The sequence below is a fragment of the Carassius auratus genome, chromosome 22, assembly GCF_003368295.1.
Source record: "Carassius auratus strain Wakin chromosome 22, ASM336829v1, whole genome shotgun sequence".
Taxonomy (NCBI): Eukaryota; Metazoa; Chordata; class Actinopteri; order Cypriniformes; family Cyprinidae; genus Carassius; species Carassius auratus.
The window spans coordinates 15,223,858-15,250,478 of record NC_039264.1 but is presented as its reverse complement, the minus strand read 5'-3'; the positions used below and the strand labels follow the sequence as shown (position 1 = coordinate 15,250,478).

Sequence of the window (26,621 nt, the reverse complement as noted above, 5' to 3'; positions counted from 1 at the left end):
GCAGCTTAATATTTGTGTGGAAACCAAGATGCATTTTTTCCCTATTCTTCATTTGCTGCATTTATTTGGAGTTGAAACATTAATATTGGCTTTCGTTCACTTCTGATGTGTGTCCTTGCTGATTAAAAGTGGTAATGTTGCATGGAAGAGTCCTTTTCGTTTGTAAATATCTTGAAAAAATTATATACACTAAATGGCTAATACAATGGTAAGAACAAAAGTGCCACAAAGCTACAGTTATAGTAGAAACAAAATAAAAAATAAATGAAAATAAAACACTGGTGAGAGCTGGAGACCCTGTTTGTCCTTTCTTTGCTCTCTCACAAGTCTCATTTCTTTCATCAGGAGCTGGTGATTAGATTTCCCCTCTCCACAGGACAGGTTCTGTTCTGGATCCCGTTGCTCTGACCCTCGTCTCGTCCCACAGACACACCACAGGGACGCAGCGGCTGTCAGGCTCCCCTCGGGCAGCAGAGCATGCAATTAACTCCGACCAAAGTCACACGGCACTCGCCGTGTGCCCATTTCCTCAGAACAAATGTGCTCTTTGAAAAGGAAAATGCCTCTTGAACCAGAAACAGAAGTCGAGGAGTCCCGCTGACCGCAGACAGACAGAATCAAGGAAAACCGAAGCTTGGTTTGTGTGAAACTACGACGCAGAGCTGGGACGTGTGATCGTAATTTAACTTAATGCACATTTTCTCAGTCTACATCAGTAATTCGGCCCGGCAACATGTAGAAATGTGGAAATCCCATTATATAGAGAGGAGAATAATGAAACCCAGAGCCGTAAACTCACCCTTGTTTATCAGAGTCGACCAGAATGCGCACCAATATCCCTGTAACAGCCACCAGGATGGGGTAGTGATCCACACTCTCTAGACCTACCAACAAAACAAAACACAGCCAGATTATGACTTTCAGCTTTTACTTTATAACAAAAATACATATTTTTTAGTTTTTTTTTATGTTGTTGTTTAAAATACATGATATACAGCTACTTTGACTAAGTCAAATAAATAAATAGATATATAAATAAACTGTATTTATGTGTGTGTATATAAATAATACTATTGTTTTTATTACTAATAATAATAATAATAATAAATGTCTAAATAAGAAACATTCATGAAAATAGATGTTTAATTACATTTATAATGTAACAACACAACACAAAAATATTTTTCCATTTTTATTTTGCCAAGTTTACAATTATTTTAAATATTTTTGACCATGAAAAATTATATATATAAAAAAAAAAAAAATAGTATTCCAATGTTATATATTTCTGACAAATTTATACACAATGTTTTTTGGTCAAATAAGGGTCTGACCTCATTTTGTCATTTTGTTAGGAAGAGAATGACTCTCCAAAAAATGATTTCCGATTTCAGATTTGGATAATATTCTTTCTACAAAGACATTTTCTGAAGCACAGGTCAATGGAGTTCAAGCAGTAGTACTCTTGCTGGAAATACACAAAGTTTGCCTAACGCTGCTTCACTTGACTTTTTTCCAAGGACACCGTAATACTTTCATAACAAATTTGCTCTGAATTCCACTGATGTACCATCAAATACCTCCCAAAAATAATAAAAAATGAATATGTCTGATAAACTCATCAAGTGGTGAATAAACTAAATCTGCTGAAGCCACTTGAGAGGAACTGAAGGTCACAGAATCTGAGACCAAAGAGACCTGGGTCACTACATGTCACCTATAAACAACTTTAAAAAGCACTGGAGGTCAGGCTTTTCTGTGTGTCCTTCTAGGAGTGAAGTTCAGACTAACAACATGACCCAACCTCATTCATAATAAATCCATCGTTCTGCAATGTCAAGGCTGAAAAATTGTCCTGATGACAGTCTCAGTATCCTTCTGAATTGGATTACGCTTTCATACTAACTCGCCGTGTAATCTTTTGACCTGTTCTTCTCATATCGTTCCCTGAGTGTACAGCATGACTTTCCAAATTTTGGAAAGAGTTTCAGAGGTGATGTCAAGAACGTCACAAAATTCATATCAAATTACTTTTTATTTGTTCTGGGACTTCAAACGAGGTGCTATAAAAGACACATGTGAAAAGTCTAATGTTAGGTTACAGCAAACCATGTTTCAGCTCACGGGGGACGTGATCAACGGCGAACCCGAAATACCTGAGAGGTTTAAATTCAGCACAGCACACCAAGCACTTCAGAAATATAATTGCATTCAAGTGCATCCTCAAGTGTGTGCTAAAGCGTGCGGTTCATGTTCAATGCTTCTATTTGCATTCATTTCAGATTAGTTTTGCATAAGAAGGAAATTGAAGAGAATTACCTGGGAGGCGCAAGTTGACCACCCTGTCGAAGAGGTTTCGTTCTGCCGTGACTCGATTTAACACCTGGTTCAGGAGCTACACAAAGACAATAAGATACAAATGGCAAACCTGAACTTACTATAAAAAATAAGAAAAAACAAACCAGAGATGAAAATGATATTAAAATCAAAGGAAATGTTAACTAAAAGAAACAAGGGGAAAGACAAAAAAAAAACACTGAAAACAAACAAAGCAAAGGAAAACACAAAACAGGACAGAAACAACGACACAAAACAAAAACATAACATTATATTGCAAACGAACCAAAACAAAACAAAAACACAAAAACAAACAAAAAAGGTATGCAAGCAAAACAAATAAAAACATTATTTAAATAATAATTATAATAATAATAATAATAATAATAATAATAATAATAATAATAAATGATAATTTTTTAGACTTTTTACTGTATGGAGAAAAAAAAAAAAAAAATCACTGAAATCAGTTTTTGTTTTGGGCGGGGGGTGTTTAACATGAACAGATGTAACCTGCTTCGGTCTGAAAATGCTTCAATGAGCAAATCAAACACATCTGGTCATAAATCAAAGTGGCCATACTGCAGTAATTATTACCATCGCTCCTTTATCATGTCACTTGGACTCAGCATCATGCACCCGGGAATTTAATGCAGAGGTACCAAGCTGTCAGGTGTCAATTATAGCCGTTTACTACACTGAGTCGCATGTAATTGTATTCAAAGATAGGATAAATCCTTCAGGGACAGGACTCAATGTAAATGGGTAATTATGCATGAGGTGGAGGTTCTGCTCCTCCAGGAGGACGTGAGGAGTCCTGCTGTGCTCACAGGTGTGTTTCAGTTAAAGCCTGATTACAAGCCGCAGGTGAATGAACGCTCTGCTGGGAACAGAGCGCACGTAAACACTGCGAGAAAAACCCACCACAAAACACACTTTCAAAGCCTTTTCCTCCGTAACTGAGGCCTTGAAAACATGCAGGAGCCCATCCGCTCCTCATTTGCATGGCACTTTCCATGAATAGAGAGTGCAAAATAGCTTCTGAAAATGAAAAATGGGGCTACGTAACCTTTTGAAAACAGCAAAAAGTTAAATGATAACTTCAGGACTCAAGGACAATTAATAAAAGGAATTATTTTTATATGGTATGCTTCTTTTCAATCCTGTTACCAATGTGCAAAATAATGAATACAGTTTAAAACCCTTATTTTTTTACAATTTCATATTTCTTTGCAGTAAGATTGAAATATGTAATCAAAATAAAAACAAATATAAAAAAAAACAAATGCTACATAAAAATGGGTAACAGGGTTGATTAAACTGCAAATTTTGCCTATTCTGAACGGTCAAAATAAATCTATAATTATTTGTCTTTGTACAATTATAATATTTCTTTTTTTTTTTTACTAAATTCTGATTAATTCAGATTTTTTTGTGATTTCATAATTTCTGAGCTATAAGCATTACATACACATCAGATAAAAATAAACAATATTAAATCTGTTTTACCTACATCGCTTGTCTTTTTTTTTTATTAGATATTAAATTACAATATTAAATTATATTTAGGGGGAAAAATATCCCAGAACAGTTAACAGTGTTGCAAAAACTGCAGATTTAACCTTAAAAACAACCGTCAGTCAAAAGTATCTAGCTAATTTTGCACCCAACGTTACTTTTTATTTATTCATAAAGTTATATAGTCAGTAAAAAAAAAAAAATGAATACATATATAAATATGAGATTTGGAAAGCACCACATGCATCATCCATAAACAAACACTCATAAAATAAGAAATAATAAAACTCACAAATAATAATAATAAAAAAAATTTCAAAACATAAAATGGCTTTCTTCCTTTTTTCTAGTAATGGCCACATCACCCTTGTAAGAACTATAATGGTTGGACAAAATGACTTCATGTATGGATCAATAAACCCCAACCATTAGCTTCCATCCAGTACAAATTTATTGTGCTGCTAAGATGTGATCAACTCGCTATATTCTCCAATTTAATAACATTTTTTTTTTTGGGGGGGGGGGTTCACAAACAATGAATTGTGCCCATTGATAGTCTTGTTTTCCACACAATGTCTATTTCTAAAGTCCCCAATTCACTAAAAGGATAAATGTACAATGCAAAAATTGACAAAAAAAAAATCCGAACAGTAATAAAACCAATGGAACGTAATAAAATAACGCAGGACTGTGCGGGAAGGTCCTGACATATATTTCGATGTCTACGTACTACACTGTCCTCTTATTTCAAAAGATGAGATTAGTTTTTGCATGTTATGACCCTTTTTTGAAGAAGGTTCATCCATTTTCTCAGTGTTGTTAATAATTTAGGTTTTGAAAAAGTGAGAGAGCCGTGCACTGCAAGAGTCTGAGAAAATAAACAGAAATGTTTAATAGCAAATAGCTTCAAACAGGATCATTAACTCTTCTAAACTGCTTTTGTGAAGTGTTAATGGTGAGCATACATTTCATTTTATTCACTTTGCACTTGGAAGTTTTTAAAGTTTTAGAACAACAGTTTCGGAACACATCCCAGCTGTCAATCACGCTCACCTGAGCCAATCGGCGCAGCAGCAGCTCGGCGGAGGGGCGGGTCCAGTCCAGGAATATTTCTGGCACTAGAGTGATGGTCATCTCCAGGACCCGTAACAGACTGACAGACAGGTCAAAACAGGTCGCGCACACTTTTAACTGCCGCGTGTCCACGAAATTCCTCTCAGGACGTTCAGCTGCCTGCTGGATCTGACGGGAAAGACATGAAGAGATCATATTGGAGACACAGGGAAGTCAAAAAATATATTATGCAACTGCTGATACAGGGATGTATGCATTGTTGCATGGAATGAGGTAAAATAAGACAATGACAGTCAAATTATATATATTCATATTAGAGTAACAGCAATAAGTTAAATATAAACTCATGGGCTTTTATGAATTAGACAAAGGACCCAGAATACTCCAGCAACCAACCTGCAACCCCCAAGAAGACCCTAATAACTCTATGGAAACATGCCAAGAACCACTCAGAATGACTCAGCAATCGCATAAGTAGGGTTGAGCAATCTAGCTAACAAAAAAAAAATAAAAATAAAAATAATATGTATTAAGGTCATCAATAATTGCTGACTTTTTTTATAACCTCTTTAAACAAAGACCAATAAAAAAAGTTTAACTTTAACCACTGTACGCACTGCACTCTATGCATGTGGGTGTTAACATAAAAAAAACACAAAACAGCGCCATGTGCATGCATTGTTAACATGAAGCGGAAGTCGTGATACTCTCCGGTGACGGGACAAGGAGAATTGTCGAATAAAGTCGTTATGTTTTTACCGATACGAGTAATTTGCCGAATTTGCCGGTCTCGAAAATTTGCAGAACATGCTTTTTGGTTTTAACCTATCAAAGATAATCTCCACATTGAGCTTCTATGTTCCTCTAATACTTTAAATGATAAAACGCAGCAGTGGCGCAGCAGTGGCGCAGCAGTGGCGCATCTCGTGGCGCATCTCGTGGCGCATCTCGTGGCGCATCTCGTGGCGCATCTCGTGGCGCATCTCGTGGCTTCAACTGGATAAACAAACAAAAACATTAAAACGCAACAAAGACTTCCATCATCATCACAGCATTTTGATAAGAACACAGACAATTTGAATGCATTTTTTTTTTTTTTTACATTTGAATAAATTCCATTTTAAATCACAATCTCCTCATCGCAAGCAGACAAGGCACTTATTTCAGCCTTCCTGCGTTCTGATGTCACAACTTCCAGGCTCTCTTATTGTCACTAATAGCACGCTCTTTTTTTTTTATGAAGTTTTTAGGTGAATTATTGTGCGCTATATTGTGGATTTTTTTCTATCATAATCAATGTAGGTTACGATAAATACCGATACCGCTTTATCACCAAGCCTAATAGCAAAAACATTTTATCATTCGGTTCATTAGGTAAAAAACATTTGTATTTAGTGCACTTTTATTAAGAGTCTTGATGCTTAGACATTCTCATAAGTCTTTTCTACAGCTACACTTCATTTAAATGTAGTGCTCACTGAAACTGAGGCCGTAAACACATCAAAAACTGCCCTGGAGACCAGTGCCCTCCTAATTCCTGGATCATCACAGATGAAAGGCGCTCCTAAGAGCCAGCCAAACCTCCAGGCAAAGTAGCATATGAATCAAAGTCCATTCTGCAATGAGCAGAATTTCAGCGCCTCGGCTCTCCTGAAAGACATCGATTTAAAGGTAGAGGAGAAAGCCTAGCGAGAAAGTGCTTTTACGTCTGAGGTTTAATTCTCCACCATTACAGACCAGGCGGGTTTTTCTTTCTTCTGTATCTTCCCCTGAGACTGCAAAGCCTGAGTTTAGTAATGACCCTACCACGGGAGGGGCGGGTGCGCTACTCTTCCCAAAAGGTTGTTTCCATGGTGTCCAAATTATCAAATTAGTCTGCGGCTGAATGAGGTTGATAACAGGGTGAACTGAGCACAAAGTAAACTAAAGGAAAGGCCAGCGCTTGAAAGGCAGCAAAAGAAAGTAGAGCTGTCAACTGAAACTTTTTAACTAATTAATTGCATGTTTTTTGCTGAAATTAATCTCACCTAACATTAAAGTTTTTCAATATACTTTTTATATATATTTAAAGTTACTTTCCAATGATCTGTATCATAAAAAACGTTATACAAATACATTTGAATTGAATATTGCAATAATTTCACATGCAATCTCCAAATTAACGAACAGACATCAAAGACAGTGTATTTTATATATTATATATATATATATATATATATATATATATATATATATATTTGTTTAGTGAGTATCACTGATACCAATACTGATGTCTCTAGGAAATTGACCATTGATTATAGCCATCAACATTACATTAAGTCTATAAATGAGAGATATACATTTTAACATGTATTAGACTTTCAAAAAAATATCAATCTTTAACTTAAAAAAACCCTTCACATAAACCCAATTTAAATCGATGGCGGTATAATAAATGACTGACATATGTTGTACTACTGAAGCTCCTGGTCACATGTACTGTTTCTGCGCTCATTTGTAAAGCGACTGGCGCTGAGATTAAGTCAAGTACGCGTCTGAAAAGTCTCCCGTTTGATGTGCTTGTAAAGACGTTCTGCATCTAAAAAAAAACAAAAAACAATTGTCGTCAAAAAAAAAAAAAAAGAGAGACAGAAGCAGAAGTTGCGAGTGAGTGAACCCTAGCTCCGCCTCTGTATTAACTGCGTAAAATATTTGAAATGCGATCAAAGTGAATGGCAATTGTAATTGCATTTGCTAACGCGCTAATTTTAACAGCACTAGTTTCAAGACGTGTTACGTTTTAGGATTTCGTTATACATAAATCAAAAGCAAGCTGTGTCTGTATTTTCACTACGAACATGAAAAAGACGGCTTTGTTGATGAAAGGCATACTATCACTTTAATTGTACAAATGTTTACTTACTTAAAAGTAATTGCCTAACAGCACCCTAGAAACCATCCAGTAATCAAAAACAACCTAACAGGCACTTAACATCTTTTTAACAAATCTCCACCGCCATTCAACCCACCAACAACCAGTCAGAACACCTTAACTATGCCTTAGCAACCACCTAGAACACTCAAATAACTGCCTAGCAACACTCCAGTATCACCCTGGAACACCACAAGAACCACAGTTCTAACAACCACACTTCTAGCCATCCAGAACACCCAAAAAAAGTGAATTGGCAAGCACCACTCCCATTTGTTCAAAATCTGCAGAAGTCTAGTTATTAGGCACTTCTTATCGAAACTATCAAACACAGCTAATGATGAATATTTCAAAGAGTAAGTAACTTGAACTATGCAAAGATTCATTTTACACTGAAAAAGCAAGATGATTTCAGTTAATTCAGTTCAAATATGAAGTGGCAGTCGTGATTAGACAGTCATGGTGAATAACTTTCAGGCTCTGATTGAGTTAGAGGAAACCTACAGTGTTACAGGGCTGATCAGTGGAGCAGAGATTCAAGTTTTGGTCAAAAAGAAAACCTGTTTACCTCAGTGTGTTGAAGCTGATTTTGAGGTGAGACTTACTGTTTGTCTGGCATGAAGGAATAAGCTTCTTACCTCCTGTATCATGCCGATGAATTCAGAGAAGGCCCAGTTGAGCTGGTTTAAGACGCTGTTGAGGAAACTGGCAGCCATGTCTTTGTCTTGACTAAGGAGTTCAGCCATATGTCTCTGCAGCAGTAGTGATGGACAGGGCTCTGTAGAGAAAAGCACATTCATTCAGCAAGTCTATGATTTAAATCATGAGTATAACACAAATTACAATAGTCAAAGTCAAAGTCAAAGTCAGCTTTTTTCAATAGCAAACTATGGGTAGTTGTCTGTCTCGGAATAAGATCAATCTACCCACACTGCTCAAACCAACCTTTCCTATAGTTTAGGATTTAAAGTCTGATTCTTGGTAAGTTATAAAACCAGACATCACTTATGTGGCAGGCTGAGCAGAGGTGTTCATTCAAAATGATTTGCAAATATAAAAAAGGGGGAAATCAAGTGCCCCTAGGAGAAGGAGGTTGAACTGAAAGAAGATTTTAAAGAATCTCGTTCAAAGCACAGAAAGGTAGTAAGGACATTGTTAAAATAGTCCATGTGACATCAGTGGTTCAACCGCAATGTTATGAAGCTACGAAAATATATGTACTCATTGACATATGAGAGGGAAAACAATCAGATCTGAACATTGCGTGCGATACAGAATGACGACGTCAAATAACAAAATAATGAAACGACAAAACATAGGGCTGATGGGAAACCAACTCCCCGTCCCCTAGCCGTTCTATTAGTGTTATCTGACCAGGTCTGGAGAACACAGAAAGAGCACTCTCTCTCATTACATGCACACAAAGAGGACGCTGGGTAATTTAATACCTTATCTGGAAAAGCACAGAGATCGCAAACACGCTAAAAGCCTCGGAGTGTTAGAAGCAAGAGCAAGCCATGGCAATAAAGCTCTAAATAAAGCTAGTCATTAGACACTGAGGTGCAGGTCTCTGATAGAGATGCAACCCTTTATGTTTAATTAGATGAAGTCCGTGTGAGTGGCAGCTTGGAAAATAAGGGTTGGTGGCAATAAGCGAGGAATAAACATAGAAGGGAAAGCCATAAGAGAGACCAAGTAGCAGGCAACTATATTTCAGAAGTCCAGGCGTTGAGAGGCAAGCAATCACTCTCTTACTGCAGAGTCAATTCCCTTTTAAATTGCTTGAAGGTAGGATCCGATAAACAAAATGGATAGGAACACCCCTTTAGAAGATTCATTCACCTGCACATCAATCTAAACCTGCATTGATTTTTTTCTTCCAAGACACCGATAAGGATCAATTTTGCAGGATATCATGGTCGCTCTTTTCCATGCAATAACAATTGTGGACTGGAAGTTTCAGGCTTAAAAAAAGATCAAGAGCTACCATAAAAGTAGTCGACTTGAATGCTTCAAGTCTTCTGAAATGATAGCTTTGGCTGAGGAACACACTGATTTAAAGCTGCAGTCGGTAACTTTTGACGCTCTTAACCGCTTTAGCGGTTAATAAACAGAACTGCTTGCGTCTTGCGGAAGAACATCGTAGCCGGAACTACTTCTCTCTGTTTATGTCTATGAAGAATCACAAAGGTACTGGGTTACTCCGCCACGGTACCCCCGAAGCAGAGTATGTGAGCGGAGCGGAGTGGGAGCGGAGCGTGGAGTGGAGCGGTGTGATTTTGACAGGAGCGAGGAGCTTATTTTTTTAAAAGTCGGAGCGTTGTGGTTTTCACTCCACCAAGAGCGCTCCACCACCGCTCAATCACGAGTACAATTCATGCCAACGGCCCGTAATATAACTGCATATTTAGCAAGTATTCACGTTAAACATATTTAACTATAGCTTGATACAGATGGATCTCTCAAATCAGAAGGTTACAATGACGACAATAGCCGAGCGGGAAGTTATAGGTTAGTTCTCAAGGAGTTTGTCTGTTCCTTTTACTGAATATTTACGGGTCGAAGCATGATTTAAACAGTTACAGCACATTCACACGCAATCGCTTTCTTAATAATGCATTCAAACAAATGTAATCTTACAGTGTTACTTCATCTGTATCTGATTTTGAATGAGCAGAAATCTGTAAGAAATGCATTGATCTGTAGATAAAATAAAAATGTACTGTTATTTTAATCACAAACAAAATTTGCAGAATACAGTAATTATATTAATGCTGACATCCATGTTATTAGTTTGGCATGTGGTAGGAAAAAAAAACTTTGCACACAATAGCCTAAGCCACTTTGAAACTCTCCTGTTATTTTATTTTTTTTTATTTTAATATAGGCTACGTTATGAACATAACATTTCAAAGATACTGAAATACTTTAGCCACGGAGCGAAGGCGGAGCGGTGTTTCTGGTATCACTGAGCGCGGAGTGGAGTGGGAGCGGGAAATTGTGAACCCGGAGCGGAGTGATTATTAAATGCTCTGAGCGCGGAGGGGAAATTGTTGCCACTCCACTCCGCTCACATACTCTGCCCCGAAGCAATCTAAAATAGTCAGAATATAAACACTTATTATAGGTGCACCCTAGTGATTCAGGACAAGCTAAAAACACGGTTTGGAAAATGGATTCATGGTGTACTTGCTTATTATATACATTTTTCTACATTTTGAACACAAAGTTACGGACCGCAGCTCTGATTGGTTGTTTTTTACCGGGAGCGATGGTATTTCTGCAAATGGCAATAGGACCACTGGGAGGAGCCAGAGGAGCTTGACTTTTTCACAGATTATCTGTCTCATATTCTACTGTCAGGACATAATGACAGGTTTAATAATATGTAAAAAATATATTTTTACAAAAGTTACCTACTGCAGCTTTAAGATCAGGGGTTCTCAACTCAACGGTCTTCAAGGCCTGGAAAGTTGAACTCCAACCCTAAATCAAACACTCATGAACTAGTTTGATCAACGTTGGAGTCAGGAAAGCAGAACCTTTGGTTTAGTTTGTTATTCACCAGCAATCTTCAACCGGATCTCTGAGTCAACTAGTTAATCATTTTATTTCAGTGGAAACTGTACCATGATAGATATTAGTAGGACATCTTAAGTATTTCCAGGTTATACAAAATGTTGATCCTGATGAGTATCTGAATTTGGACTGCAGCCAACATTTGAGAAGCATAATTAACTAATAATCTAGAGTAGGACACAGAGGTGACACATTAATCACATGGTAATTGGCACAATTACTGAAGGGAACAAACAACAACAAACTACTGGCAAGGACAAGACATGGCTGGAGGAACTAAAGGAGCAAAACTGAATGGTACACTACAGCACTATTACTCATTTTAAAAGTGGGTGAATGGTAATGTGGACACAATCCTAAAGGCAAATCAGTCTGAAATGAGCCCAATTTACCGTCACGTTTACAGTCATTCAGTCTCAATCGGAGCAGACCAGGAACTAGGGAAGTGTTTAATAAGGGTCAACCGAAGGGGAAACCTACCAAATGGGAATGGAACTTACTTTGAAAACTAGCAACTGACAAATCCCCTGGACGTCATGCAAATGAGAGTGAAAAAAAGAGATGGAATTAGCATTGAGACAAGACTCCTCAAACCAGGGAGGGAAATCATGCATCACGTACAAGCCAAGCTGAAGTGTCAAGACAAGTGTCCCTTCACAAACTGACAACTTTACAATGTATTCCTCCCAGAAAAGCATTGGCCTCCTGATTAAGCGCTACAAGCCTTTCTTCTGGGAAGCAGATTGACAATCAATTCCTGATTGATAAAATCGACTCCTGAAGTTTGTTACTTATTGAACATCCTGTTTTCCATCTAAATTATGTCACATTATAGAAGTAAAATCAGTTGTGAATGGTCCATATTGACCATGAAAAGAAACCTAAGCTTGCAAGATATCAGTTCACATGTTTTCCCTGAGGAAGTTCCCAATACACAGAGATGACCTTGTATTTACTGTATTCAAAAAAGCTGGCAGTGAACTGTGAGTGATTCAATTCAAAGTGTATTGCTTTAAAGTGAACTGATCGGGGGAAACATCTCTGGTTTGACTTAATGGATGGTCTCTTAAAAAGTATTGATCTGAAGCTGCTGAAAGAAATAACGGACGAGTGAATAGTCATGTCCTCACCAAAACTGTGTGTGTGCATCAAAGTATCCAGATCGACTTTAATGAGTTAGAAGCACAGACTTTCTTCAGTCGCACAGAAGAGCGGCACGATGTCAAACCCGCTCTAGTAAAACAGCATCTGTACTCGCTGTTCTACATTATTGATCATGACTTCCTAATAACGTCAGTGAGGATGCAGACTACAGGGTCAGGAGAAAGAACAAACATGATTTGATTTCAAACGGATGTTCACTCCGTTTCAAATGCAGTTTCGGTAAATAATCTGTTGAAATGTTATTTAATGAATTTCAGAGCAACTCTGTTGCAGAATGATTTTCCCACCGTTAAAAATGGAACATTCCAAAATAGTGATACCCAGATAGAGATGACATCATTTGGAACCTTACACCACAACAGGAAGTAAAGAAATGTCCATATCATTACATAATTATGTCATGTCAATATTACAACAGTGTGGAAGTTATTCATTAAGCTTAATCTTTCAAACCTGCTACCAACATTGAGAGAAAATATATATTATGATTCTTTAATTTATGTAATTATGTGCTTATAATTTATGAAAATATAAACACATAAATGTATCAATAACTACAGACCGATATTTGGCCCCAAACATTTATGCTAAAACGGCCTAACATAAATATGGAACATAAAAGAAGATAATTTGAGAAATATTGCGCTATTTTTGTTCATACAATGAAAGTCATTTGTAACCAAAACAGCTTTGTTACCAACAGTCTTCAAAAGAACTTATTTTGTATTCCATAAAAGAAAGGTTAGAAATTAGATAAGGGTGAGTACATTTCATAATTTTTTCCTGTTTAAGGGTTGAACTACTCTTTTTATTATTATTATTTTTTTTTTTTTCAGAAAAGACACTTCAAAAAAAGAAACTAAATCTGCCAGCAGGTGGCAGTTAATGTCTTAATTTGATTCTTTCAAACAGCTTATTCATTCAAGAATTATGTACATTTTATTAAATGGCTCTTTGAATCATTGATTCACACGATTAGTTCAAAACGCAAAAGTACAAAGTACAGAAAAGTCAAGAAAAAAGCTTTCAGAAAAAAAACTACAACTGTAAAGTTTAAAGATGGAGGAAGACGGGACATTCACTCACTTTGCAGACTGGGCAGGTTTGCGTCCTCCGGTTTGGTCTTCAGCAGATGAGGAAGACGTGTGTACCTGTAGCCAAAGCCACAACCCTGGTGGAGGAGGAATGACATATAAAACCATGTTCAGACTACAAAGATGTGTGAGTAACAAGCACATTCAAATGTATGCATTTTTAACCACAACAAAATGAACTAGTTATTCAGTTTGATCAGATGTAATTTAAGGCAACTGTCACTAACCCAAGACCACATTGCCCAAGATTAAAAATGAGGGGTTAACAAAACAAAAAAAACAGAAAATTAGTGAACATATTTAGCTGCATATTGTGTGTGTGTGTAAGGCCTAAAAGAAGTAAGGAAACGAATCACTCTTTTGTGACCAATGATGTGTGAAATATTAAAGTTTGTTAAGCTCTGTGTGAGGACACACTTAATTTACAAACTGGATTTTTAATGTAATTTTTTTATCGTAATTTAAAACAACAAAACTCCAAGAAACTCTAACAAAATGATCAAGAACAGACACGTAATCATACCATTACGGATGAATAAACCCAATAATGTTTTATCTAAGAGAAAATAAGTCACCCCTATTTTTGGCACTGAGAGGGGAATAAATGTTAAACAACTAAATGGGAGTAGCTGGTTTGTCAGGCCCATTTCATAAATGTTAAATGGAAACAGAGGAGATATGCTGCATAATGGCCCTGATATAATGCACCTATTCTGAGCTGGAGTCTAATGGCATAATAGGAGGAGAGGAAATAAGGAGAAGATGAAAAGAAAGCAGTGGAAAGGGTGGAGAGGGAATTGTGTAAGACAGTAAAATAAATGCAGCGTACCCTCCAAAGACGAACCAGGATCCAGTTAGTTTGAGCCCAAGGTCTCTGTTCATATGGAGCCAGTAAGTTTCTCATCATAGCCATCCGCCTGGAAGATATCACATCATAAATAATTACACACACAAAAGATAAAGAAAAAGAAAAATCTGTAATAATGTACTAAGACAAATTAAATATTGTACCCAAATAAATAAGATTATATGTTACATGATATATTACACATGAAAATGAGGTTATCTGATAAACCTCTGCAGACAAAAACAGCAGAATATTTATAAAAATGACATTCATTGTAATTGGCTGGTTTTATAAAATGTTCAGGAACCAGGCTTTACATAATTGGGCATGATTTCTAAGTTACCAAATTGCTACAATGAGTAACAAAACAAAACCTAAAACTGAACAAAACCATAAATAAAACTAAAAAATTTAAATTAAACCAAAACAAAACAAAAAACAATTTAAACCGACAAATACAAAAACAAAAAACTAAACCCCAAAAAAAAACAAAAAAAACATAAATAACATAACATAACTAAACCATTAAAAACTAAATCAACAACAAAGCAAAACAACTTTAAAATGTAAAATACAAAACAAACCATGAAAAGCAAAACTAAACAGCAAAACTAAACCCCTAAAAAAACTAAACCACCAAAAACATGAAAAAGCAAAAGTCTTCAAAAAAATAAATAAATAAACTAAATCAGCAGGACAAAAAAACAACAACTCAACAACAAACCCATAAAAAATAAATCAACTGTACCCTCAGAGTGTATTAGCAAAGCATTCACATCAGCATTTGCAAACGTGAATAAAGTTCTGGTTTAAGGTGAGATGAAAACAAGTAACGCAGAAGTAAAAAAAAAAAAACATCAATTAATCACTGCATTTTGATGCAAACGCAGGCTTAAGCACTTACTGTTCTTCTGGGATCCTCTCGACGGCACGCAGGGATTGTGGGTAACACACGTAACTGGCTAAAGCCTGCATCAGTGAATCTTTGATATCTGTGGATAAATATATAGCAGAAAGAAGACATCATTCAATGCTTTTATGATTCAATTCATTCTTGATAAATGAAATCCCCACTCTGCAAGTCCTGGTTTACTCTGAAATATGTTACGTAAATAAAGTGGGTTGCAAACGGCCATTCACATCATCTTTAAAAATGGCTTCTTTCTTGCATCTGCATGTATAAATGTTATATCTATTAGAGTTGACTTCCAATTCGTTATGAAACAAGAAGCTTCAATGATTTTCCAACCCCTCAGCCTCCTTTTGTTAAGAAAAAAGTCATTGATCAAAACAAAGTAATCCATATTAAAAACAGACCAAGCAACAACTGTTGTTAAAAATTATGTATTCAGTAAAAAAACAACACAGAAAACAAGATAAATATGCAAAAGAAAATCTAAATACATCAGCATAACGGAGTGCGAACATAATGAAAAGCCTGCTTGTGAGATGAAATTTAAACAAATGGGTCGTGTCTAATAACATCTGTTCATTTGCATAGCACATCGCTCATGATTCAAGAGTGGAGTGTTTTTTATAGCCCTAACCTTAAACAGGATTAAGAAAATACTATGGCTTCAACTCATCACACAAATGACTTCACGTTGCCTGAGAGCTGAGAGAGGAAGCTTTTAATTATACCTTTACGTGAGAAATGAAGCGAAGTGATGAACGGTGCAAGCCAACGGCTATATTAGGCTAAAGAATTCCCATTAAAACAGCCAACGAATTTATTATTCTGCATATTTTTGGGCCACTTGCTTTTTTCTGAGTCTTTTCTTGCAGTTAATGGGAACAGAATATTAACAGAGGCAGAATAGATGGATTGCAGGGGATGAATAGTAGGGGACGGACGGAGAGAAAAATAGACTGTCGGATGGACGGACGGACGGATGGATGGACTGTCGGTGGGATGGATGGATGGATGGAAAAATAGACTGTCGGTGGAGTGGAGTGGATGGATGGATGGGTGGATGGAAAACAAGACTGTTGGTGGAGTGGAGCGGAGTGGATGAATGGATGGATGGATGGATGGAAAACAAGACTGTTGGTGGAGTGGAGTGGAGCGGATGGATGGATAAATAGACTGTCTGTGGAGTGGAGTGGATGAATGGATGGATGGATGGAAAAAAAGACTGTCAGATGAAGGAAGGAAGGAAGGATGGATGGATGGATGGAAAAATAGACTGTCGGTGGAGTAGATGGTTGGAAAAATAGACTGTCGGTGGAGTGGAGTGGAGTGGATGAATGGATGGATGGATGGATTGATGGATGGACGGATGGAAAAATAGACTGTCGTTGGAGTGTAGTGGATGAATGGATGGATGGAAAAATAGACTGTCGGTGGAGTGGAGTGGATGAATGGATGGATGGAAAAATAGACTGTCGGTGGAGTGGAGTGGATGAATGGATGGATGGAAAAATAGACTGTCGGTGGAGTGGAGTGGATGAATGGATGGATGGAAAAATAGACTGTCGGTGGAGTGGAGTGGAGTGGATGAATGGATGGATGGATGGATGGATGGATTGATGGATGGATGGATGAATAGACTGTCGGTGAAGTAGAGTGGATGAATGGATGGATGGAAAAATAGACTGTCAGTGGAGTGGAGTGGATGAATGGATGGATGGATGGATTAATGGATGGATGGAAAAATAGACTGTCAGTGGAGTGGAGTGGATGAATGGATGGATGGATGGATTAATGGATGGATGGAAAAATAGACTGTCGGTGAAGTAGAGTGGATGAATGGATGGATGGAAAAATAGACTGTCGGTGTAGTGGAGTGGATGATGGATGGATGGATGGAAAAATAGACTTGGATGAAGGAAGAAAAGAAAGGAAGGAAGGATGGATGGATGGCCTGAAAAAGTTGGAAAAACGGATGGATGGATTGACAAATAAAGGAGAAAATAAATAGTCTGTGGGACAGATGGATGGACAGAAATCTCTAAATTCATAAAACTATCTATCTGTTTATGAACTAGTATAAGCAAAAGAAGGGCTATATTGTTCTTACCGGTGCCAACGATGCGCGGATCAGCGAAGTGTTTGGCGAGAATGGCTGCGAGCTGAGCGAGTGTGTCCTCGTAACCTGAGAGACAAACATCACACGACAGCATGAGTGTGACACAAACAACTGCTCAAGATCAAAGTTCACACACACTAGCAGCTCTTGTGACCAGTGTTAACTGAGAGACCTGGAAGCTCCTCCATGCAGTTGGAGGGGCTGAAGTAGTTCTTGAGCGCGCTGTAGCTGTTCATGACCACATTGAGGTAGAATTCAGGCATGAATGCGAACAGGGAGCCTGTGCTGTCCGCATGCTCGATGGTGCGGATACACACCTGCAGGAGCCAGTACACATCCAGCATCTTCTCCTGCATTCACAGATATCAGGTCAATAAAGCAGGACATACACATGCTTCCATCTCAACTTTTGCTAACAATCCAGAAATTTCAGGCAACGCCTTGAAATTCACTTCACATTTTAGTTGCATAATATTAAAATTCCACCCCTCTGAATCATATGACTATATATTTAGGAACTTTTATTTACAAATGACCTCTGCTATGACTGGATAACATCTCTCACATCTCAAACAATGTTTTTATCATTCTGTATATACAGATTATTATTTTATTTTTTTTATTCTGATAAATAAATAAATAAATGACCCCTTTAAAGCTAAAATAATAAATGTGAGACACATAAAATGTATTAATTTTATTATTTCACATTTCTGCATTTTATTTATTCATTTATTTATTTTTTGCAGCTTAGCAGATACATAAACAAATAATAAATAATTAAATACTTTAGCAAATCTTGGACCTAGATCTTTTGTAAACCTGATATTTTTTTTTTTTTTTTTTTTTTCAGAAAACGAACAGAAGTTATTTTGTGCTAAACAACAGCGCTCCTAGTGGCAATCCTGAAAATGCAAAACACATTTGTGTTATTATAAATTGAGATGACGATTTTAAGTTCACAAAATAGTGTGAGTATGTTTCTAGCTTTAGATGGAAAAAACATTTCCATTTGTAAAACCGCTTTAGGTTGTTCCCAAAATGCGAGTCTTGGATTATATATTGATACTATGGTCATGGAGATCTCTCAAATACAGAGGAAATAAAAAAATGCTAACATTTCACGCTGTGGCTGAATTCAGGCCAATTAACAAAGCCTTTATGAAGACCATTTAAGTCAAATCAGACAGTTTTGCAGCTCAGCAAGTAAAATAAACAAATATCATATGACACTTTTACAACAAATTAATTTGATTATTTTATATTTCTGCCATTTTTTGCAGCTTAATGAATGAACGAATGTCTATCATACAACCCCTTTAAAAGTTGCAGACAGTTCTGTGATGAATGCATTGACATTTACTGCAGTTTACATACTACTTCCTGTTCCTAAATGCCCTTTTGAAAAGCCATTTCAAGGCTGAATTTAAATGCCTGGCGTTTATAGGGCACATTGTAAATGCAAATGAAGTCTTCAGAAAACCACACACTGGGCTCTTCATGGTAAATTTATATCCCTTGCTGCACATACAAAAATACACTGCTTTAAATTAATGAGACAGTTGGTTCACCCTATGTTTTTGGCTAGCACCTTCATCAGTACCTTGGAGTAGATGGTGGCATTGATCCAGGCCAACCTACGACTCAGGTGGTTCAGCTTTTCAGCAAACACTTTTTGGCTCTTCTGCAACTCTTCTAAAATATCCGGCCTCTGACGAAAAAAAAATCATATGAATGCTGATTAAATGCAGAGCTAAATTGTGTTCTTAATGAAGACTTTATAAATATAAACGTAACAACACTTCAGTACGGTGGTCTTACTCTGCTCGGGCATCGGGCGATCTTCTCGTCCGTGTCTTTAAGGGCGATGGCGTACTCGTGAACATCATCTGATACAACCACCATCTGCAGAAAACATGTAAACAGAAATACATAAACAGCATCAGATTCTGTGTGTTTCCCTGTGAGCATGAACAGAAAATTGCCCTTGTTTCCGAGCAGCAGCATAATCGTAAGCCATTCTGCTGGAGTTCAAAATAGCCACCAATTTTGGAAGTAAGGGAAAATGATCACCACAGTAACTTTGTCCTTTGAGCAGAGACACAGTTTCAGTTCTGAAGAAAGCACAAGCCATCCTGATACAGTCAAACTGGTGGCCTTACCAGCAGAAACATACAAAATCATGTTATAAAACTTAAGTGTATGCAAACATATATGTTAATGCTATGCCCCATTTCAGTTTTAATCATTACTGTAGCTGAATTAATCCCCAATACTCCAGCTCCCTACAAATGTCCTCTTTGAATGTTTTTTTTTTTTTTTTTTTTTTTACTTATGTAGCTGACAACAGTTTACATAAAACAGAAAACTGTCAGCAGCAATAGTTGTTTTCTGTCAATACTCATTAACGCCCCTTGTGGCAATCGCAAGAATGCACATAGCTGTATTGGATTATGAACTGCATTTTTTTTCTGAAATTTAGCTTATTAGCTAAAATCATGTGTGTTTATATGCATTTCTAAAATAGCACTGAAATAAACATATACAATTGAATTTGCATTTACATTTTACGTTTTTTTAATGTTAGTAATATTACTAACATTTTAGTAAAATATATATTTCTATTTAGCTTCCATAGAAAAAGTACAGATTTCATTAATTTGATTGTCTAGGTGGCATTTCTTTCCAGTTTTTAATGTTTATCTCTTTTTTTTTTTCATTTAGTATTTATATTATACTTTTGGTATATACCAAAATGATACTTATTATTTACAATTTTAGTTAGTTTTTAGTAAGTTAGTTTGCGCTAAACATCAGCGCTCCTAGTGGCATTCCTGAAAATGCAAAACACATTTGTGTTGTTATAAATTGATCTTGAAAATTTTAAGTAGAGTAGTAGAGTATGTTTCTCGCTTTAGATGAAGAAAAAAAAATCTGTATGCAGTTTCCAACACCGTTTTAAGTTGTTCCCAAAATACGAGTCTTGGATTATATATTGATACTATGGTCATGGAGGTTTTTTTTTTTTTTTTTCAAATACAGAGGAAATTTAAAAATAAAATGGATAGCAGCTTGATGAAATGTAGAGGTGTGGTGCACTTCACACCGTGGCTGAATTCTTCTGCATATCAATAATAAAGACAAGTCTCCTGACGCCACTGTGCCAAGCCAATTAACAAAGCCTTTATGAAGTCAAATTAAGTCAAATCAGACAGTTTTGCTAGACGGACTACAGCGTAAATCCCATGAGGATCCAAAAGCCCTGGAGACAAATCACAGCGTCAACTGAGCCACTTTCAATTCGCTTCCAAAGCCATGGTACGTCATCGAAAGATCACATCGATAACAACAAATGCTTCCTCTTACCATGCCATCAATTTAAATGTTAATTGAATTTGACTTGTAGAGCACTTTTGACAAATGGATATAGTTTTAAAAGAGAAACTAAGAAAAGTGTCTCACAAACCCCACTGGTGCAGTGAGTCGCATCAGCAGGGGCACTAAAAAACTCCCTGGAGGAAAAAACCTTGGGATTAATTACTTCTGAAAACTGGAGTGCAAAGCAAGGCAGAATTTTCTTCTTGCTGCAGTAAACCGGTTAAAGATTTTGGCTGGTGACCAACAGGCTGCAGGTTCAAATCCCACGAAGGAACGACACTTAACCTGAGGTTACTCCTGGGACACTAACTATGAAAATCGCTTCGGATGAAAAAGATTCGCTAAATGACTAATAAACAGAGTCAAGACCACATGAAAATAAATCTTGGCTTTGACAAAGAAATAAATTGTTTGTTACTTACCAGTTGACTGGTAGCATTTTTAGGAACTGAAATATTATGCATTATTAAATCGTAAAAATAATAGTCAGACCATTACTGTTGTGTGTGAGATTAAAATTATGTATGTGTGAATAAAAGCATATATTAAAAATGCAACCATCTACTAAAGAAAACAATGTGTAGCAATTCACTCATAGGAGTCAGGAACCAGAACTGCATGTGGCTATATGCAGGTATAATATACCGTACTATGCATTAAATAGAATTTTATGTTGTTGTTGTCGTCATTTTTTTTTTTTTCATGTTTAGCTTTGTCTTGTTTTTATGCTTTGTTATATTTAATTTTTCATGCTTTTTATGTCTTGGTCTATTTATTTACTCTTTTTTATGTTTTGTTTTTTTATACTTTGTTCGGTTTGTTTATTTGTTTTGTTTATAAAATATAATTTGTTTATTGTTCTTTTTGGTTTGCTTTTTAAGCTTTGTTCTGTTGTATGTCTTTTTATTTTTAATTTTGTAATCAGTTTTTTATGCTTTATACCATTTGGTTTTTATTTATTTATTTATTTAACTTTCCTCATTTTATGCATGTTATTTTTTATTTTGCTTTTTTATGCTTTGATTTTATTTATACATTTATTTATTTAGCTTTTTATTCTTTTGTTTGGTTTTTATGCTTCATTGATTTTATTTGCTCTGTTCCATTTAGTTTAGTTTAGCTTTTTTTCTTAAATCTCCATATTTAGTTATCAAAAGTATCTGAAAACTGAAAAGTCCTTAAATTATTATTATTATTTTGGTTTTATGTTTGGACTTTGTTTCATAAGACTGATCATTTTGGAACATTTAATTGTCTGATAACTAAAATACTAATTAAAACAATTATAATTGTATAAGTCTTTGTATGAAGATATATCATTGGTTATTATTGTACTCTGGCATGAAGACACTGAAACAGAAATATGAGGATCAGTAATCAATCCACCATCTTCAGGTTTTAGACAGTTACACTGAGCGGAAACACCACTGTTTTCCTTTCTCAATGACACGGTTATCGTTTCCTCTAATAGATTATCTTCATCATGCTGGATGTTTTATTTAATACAGAGCCAAGACGACGCACCGTTTCCATAGTTACATCACACTTTTCTTTTGATGAATGACAGCTTGTTTGATAAATGACTCACAGCTCACAATCTGACAGTCAGTTCTCAGCCATTTCAATAATGCATCTGATTGGCTCTTCACAATCATCTTCTAAAACAAAAATGCCAGCAGGATTAATTAAAACCTTATGAATAAAGCAAAGGGCTCCAGATGACGATGTTTAAAATAACTTTTCATTTTTAGTAGATTTTTTATTTTTGTGTCATGATTTACAGTACTCTCAATGGAGAGACTGAGACCTACAATAAAAGGAGATGTCAAGCTGAAAAAATGATTTAAAAAGCACCATAAATTCAGCCATATGACTCATGCACTATATTTTCAAGTCTTCAGAAGCTATATTACAGGTTTTTGTGAAAAAACACAATATTTTAGTCATTTTTCACAGGAAATCTTTCCCATTGTGTATAATACATGGCTGCTTTTGATTGGCCGTCAATGGAGAAAGATGTTCTTCTGGACCAGCCAAAACTTATCAGAACAAGAGGAGATGATGAAAGGACTTTCAATTTTGGATCAACTAAACTCCATCAGAAAGCAAACAAACAAACAAACATGAAAAAGACTAGATACACACAGGAATTCAGCAATGAGAGGCAGAGCAAAAGCAAGAAACTCTCTACTACAGAGAGCAATCACTCTCCGTGATTGAAATCCCTTTTCTTCAAGCGTCAGGACACACACGGGGAGACAAAGGTTGATGTGCTACAGAGCTCTGCCGAGCGAAGCACTTTACAAAGAGCATGAATTATATAGACTTCACAACCATTGAATGTGGCGCAGTTTTTCTGTTCGACTCCTTTCGTCTCGCTGCTGAAACGGCTGCTGGAAGGACAGAGTCCTTGTTTTACCCAGCAGTGACTCACACGTCCACACACAGCATTTATCAGCGAACCCTTGGCTTTTTAGATAAATCCATGCAAGTGAACTTGAAGGAACTCGAAAGCAAAATGAAGAATTTGGACTGAACTTTTTTTGTCGCTTACAAATAAATATCAATTGATTTAACTTTCAAATCAAAAGGGAAAGAAGTACTTTATTTTACACAAACACACACACACATATGTGTATATGACATGACGTATATATTATACATGATATATACATTAAATTGTTTATTTAAATGTGCAATAATTTAATTTATATTTTAAATCGGGTAAAACTAACAAAATACAACAAAACATTGTATAATAAAATAAAATAAAGATAATACTGTATAAGTACTTTTTACTATCAATTTTGCCAGAAAATAACACTTCAAAATGCTTGAAAATTTTATAATCTTATATACGGAATGAAAAAAATCTAATAAACACACACGTATACAAGTACAAATGTGGAAATGTTATCATTAAAAAAAAATGTTTTTATTTTATTATGCATATTTATTTTCTTCTCTTTTTTTTGGGGGGGGGGGCACAATTTATAGGTGTAAAGTTCATAACTTAAATAAATAATTTTACAAAATTAGATTTGTTTTGAACAACAGGTTATTTTCAAACATTGGTCCGATAACTACTATACACTGATTATTTTTACTTTCATATCTGCTTCCTGACACAATATTAATAAACAATAGCAGTTAAAATGTACTATACATTATGTAAATAAACTAACAAATTAATTATTAAATGATTAATAATAATAATAATAATAATAATAATAATAATAATAATAATAATATTGCGGCTCCAATAATACATTTAGTTAATTTCAATTAAATTGGTCTATTTGTGGTATTAAGGACAGAGTTAGATTTTTTTTTTTTATCTTAAATAAATGTAATAATCTTATATTTTGCATTAATCAATATTATTTTATTTTAATTATGAGGTGAAACATAAACTAAACATATTTAGATTAATATTATTTTTTTATGTTTTGCTCAATTAGGACAGATGTACAGCATTATGAAGTGATATCTCAGCCCTCAGACTCAGATGCGTGACGCTCTCAAACCCTTTCAGATGTCACGATCACGGTCACAGCTCGGACCCCATGCCCGTGTCCCGCAGGTCTCTCGGAGCCGTACCTTGCCGAGCTGCTGATGAACGCTCAGATTGTACATCATCACAACCCCGTCCAGGATCTCCAGCAGAGACTTCTCTGTGATTGGCTGGTCAGGCTCCTCGAACGGTCGCCCCAGCAACAGCCCATCGTTACCATGGCTTCCCTCAACTGGAGACGGCAGAGGGGGGAAAGAAAAGAGGTTAACACCGCATCATATTCCCCTTGAGCTCAGTTACAGATTCATTTCTGCTTCTTTTCTCAGACGGTCATTGCTAAGCTAATTGGTTTGCATCTGATATCCTGAGAAGCTGTGGATTGAGATTGTCATGTCCTGCAAACACGCTTTTTCAATCAGTATTTAAGTCATGTTGTCCTGTAAAAAATATATATTAAAACTTCCTTAACAACTTATATTTGATTAAGATATATAACATTTATGTTCTCTGAATAAACCTGTATATATTACTGGAGAATATACCTTGAATTACTTTGTTTTCTTTGTAATAAATTTACATGAGAAGTAAAACCATTGTTTGCATAAAACATACCTTCAAGTTATTTATTTTTGTCACATAATAAGCATTTTTATGTCACTTAAAGCACAAAAAAAAACAAATTAAAAAACATGTATTACTATTAATATTAATATTATTAAAAAATATCAGCAAAACTAAGTGATCTGCTGGACTCACTGTCTTCTTCTGTTCTCTGCTCCACGGCGAGGGTCCGGATCTTGACCTTCTCTGGCGGGGCGAGGGGTCGTCGAGGGGTCATGAGGCTGACGGCGGCGGTGCTCAGGAAGCGGTTGGCTCTGCCCAGTGTCGGGGAACTCAACCAGCTGGGACGGGCCAGAGCCCCACCCATGGCCACAGCGCCAGACGGTCTCTGCCGGTCCCAAACACACAACAGCATTCATCTTCAGCATAGCGTCCCAAATGAGATTCAGCTAAAGCCAAACTCAAGGTCACTTCTAATGGAACTAAATGGGGCCACATAATGCAAGTAAAAGGGGACAGTTTTTGGAGAATAAAAGAAAACTGGGAAGCTCTTAATTTTACAAAAGCACTTGAGAATATATTTTTTTTTCGGTTACAATTTGTCTTGTTTGAGCTAGAAAGTTGTTCTCGTCAGTTTTTAAAGGTCACTTCAGGGTTTTAGGCATTATGTTGGTAAAACTAAAATGTACACATTTTTATTTTTATCTCATTCTAAAATTAGTTTAGATGTTCAAATATGTTGTGAAAATGATTCTTGGCGGTCACTGATGTACCTGTGCAGCTCCGGTTTCGTCGTCTTCATCCAAATCGTCCATAGACGTGGCCTGGATCTCCGCAGGATCTATGATGATGTTGGCTTTTGAAGCCAGGTCATCTAAAATATAATAAACCAGTCAGACTATCACATTTAATATGCAAAACAACCTCAAACCAACTCATTTAGCCAGTAGAATGAGTAGAATTTGGATTTGTTTTATAAAATAAACCTAAAAAAAAACTTTTGGGAGTGAACATGGCTTAGGTTTCAATACTCAATGAGTCATATCAGAGGACGACAAGCGCACAGGTTTTTATGAACACTTCAGTCTATTATTTATTAATGCACATTTGTCTTCTTCTAGGACAGAAGAGCAATAAAAAAAGAAAAGAAAATCTTTGCTTCAAGTCATCACAGGGGTTATAACATCTGCTTTAGGAGAGATATGGGCTCCACTTCACTCCAAAAGGTCTACATTTTCAAGACTACCCAAGGCCGGCTGTCCAATAGAGGTGTAAATGTGAGAAAAATGGGGCGGTAAAAGCAGTTTGGGAGTAATTCAAGGGGAAAACAGAAAGGGAGAGAGCCTTGAGAGTTCAGTGAGTGAAGCAGTGAGGTATGGAGCCAGAAGAGTATCAATAAAGATAAAAGCACACACTACATTCACATATGCACACATAGGATTCATACATGCCCACACATAATTCATAAATACACACACAGGATACACATATGTGCACAAAATTCACAAATGCACACACAAAATTTAAAAAGCACAGAAGACTCACAAATGCTTACAAAATTCAGAAATGCACACAAAATTCAGAAATGCACACACAATTCAGAAATGCAAACAAC

General features: G+C 36.2%; 1 protein-coding gene across 2 annotated transcripts in view; it reads right to left on the bottom strand.

Moving 5' to 3' along the window:
- Window positions 1–26,621, bottom strand: part of rnf123 (ring finger protein 123) — a 124,574-nt gene that overhangs the window by 78,020 nt on the left and 19,933 nt on the right. For both annotated transcript variants that reach the window (XM_026197904.1, XM_026197905.1), the window contains exons 22-35: window positions 25,780–25,880; window positions 25,202–25,394; window positions 24,532–24,677; window positions 19,375–19,458; window positions 19,157–19,264; window positions 17,726–17,903; window positions 17,545–17,619; window positions 15,429–15,516; window positions 14,507–14,594; window positions 13,670–13,754; window positions 8,479–8,618; window positions 4,909–5,097; window positions 2,320–2,395; window positions 800–884 (exon numbers count right to left, since the gene is read on the bottom strand). In XM_026197904.1, the coding sequence (XP_026053689.1) occupies window positions 800–884; window positions 2,320–2,395; window positions 4,909–5,097; window positions 8,479–8,618; window positions 13,670–13,754; window positions 14,507–14,594; window positions 15,429–15,516; window positions 17,545–17,619; window positions 17,726–17,903; window positions 19,157–19,264; window positions 19,375–19,458; window positions 24,532–24,677; window positions 25,202–25,394; window positions 25,780–25,880 (1,636 nt within the window). The remainder of the gene's footprint in view (window positions 1–799; window positions 885–2,319; window positions 2,396–4,908; window positions 5,098–8,478; window positions 8,619–13,669; window positions 13,755–14,506; window positions 14,595–15,428; window positions 15,517–17,544; window positions 17,620–17,725; window positions 17,904–19,156; window positions 19,265–19,374; window positions 19,459–24,531; window positions 24,678–25,201; window positions 25,395–25,779; window positions 25,881–26,621) is intronic.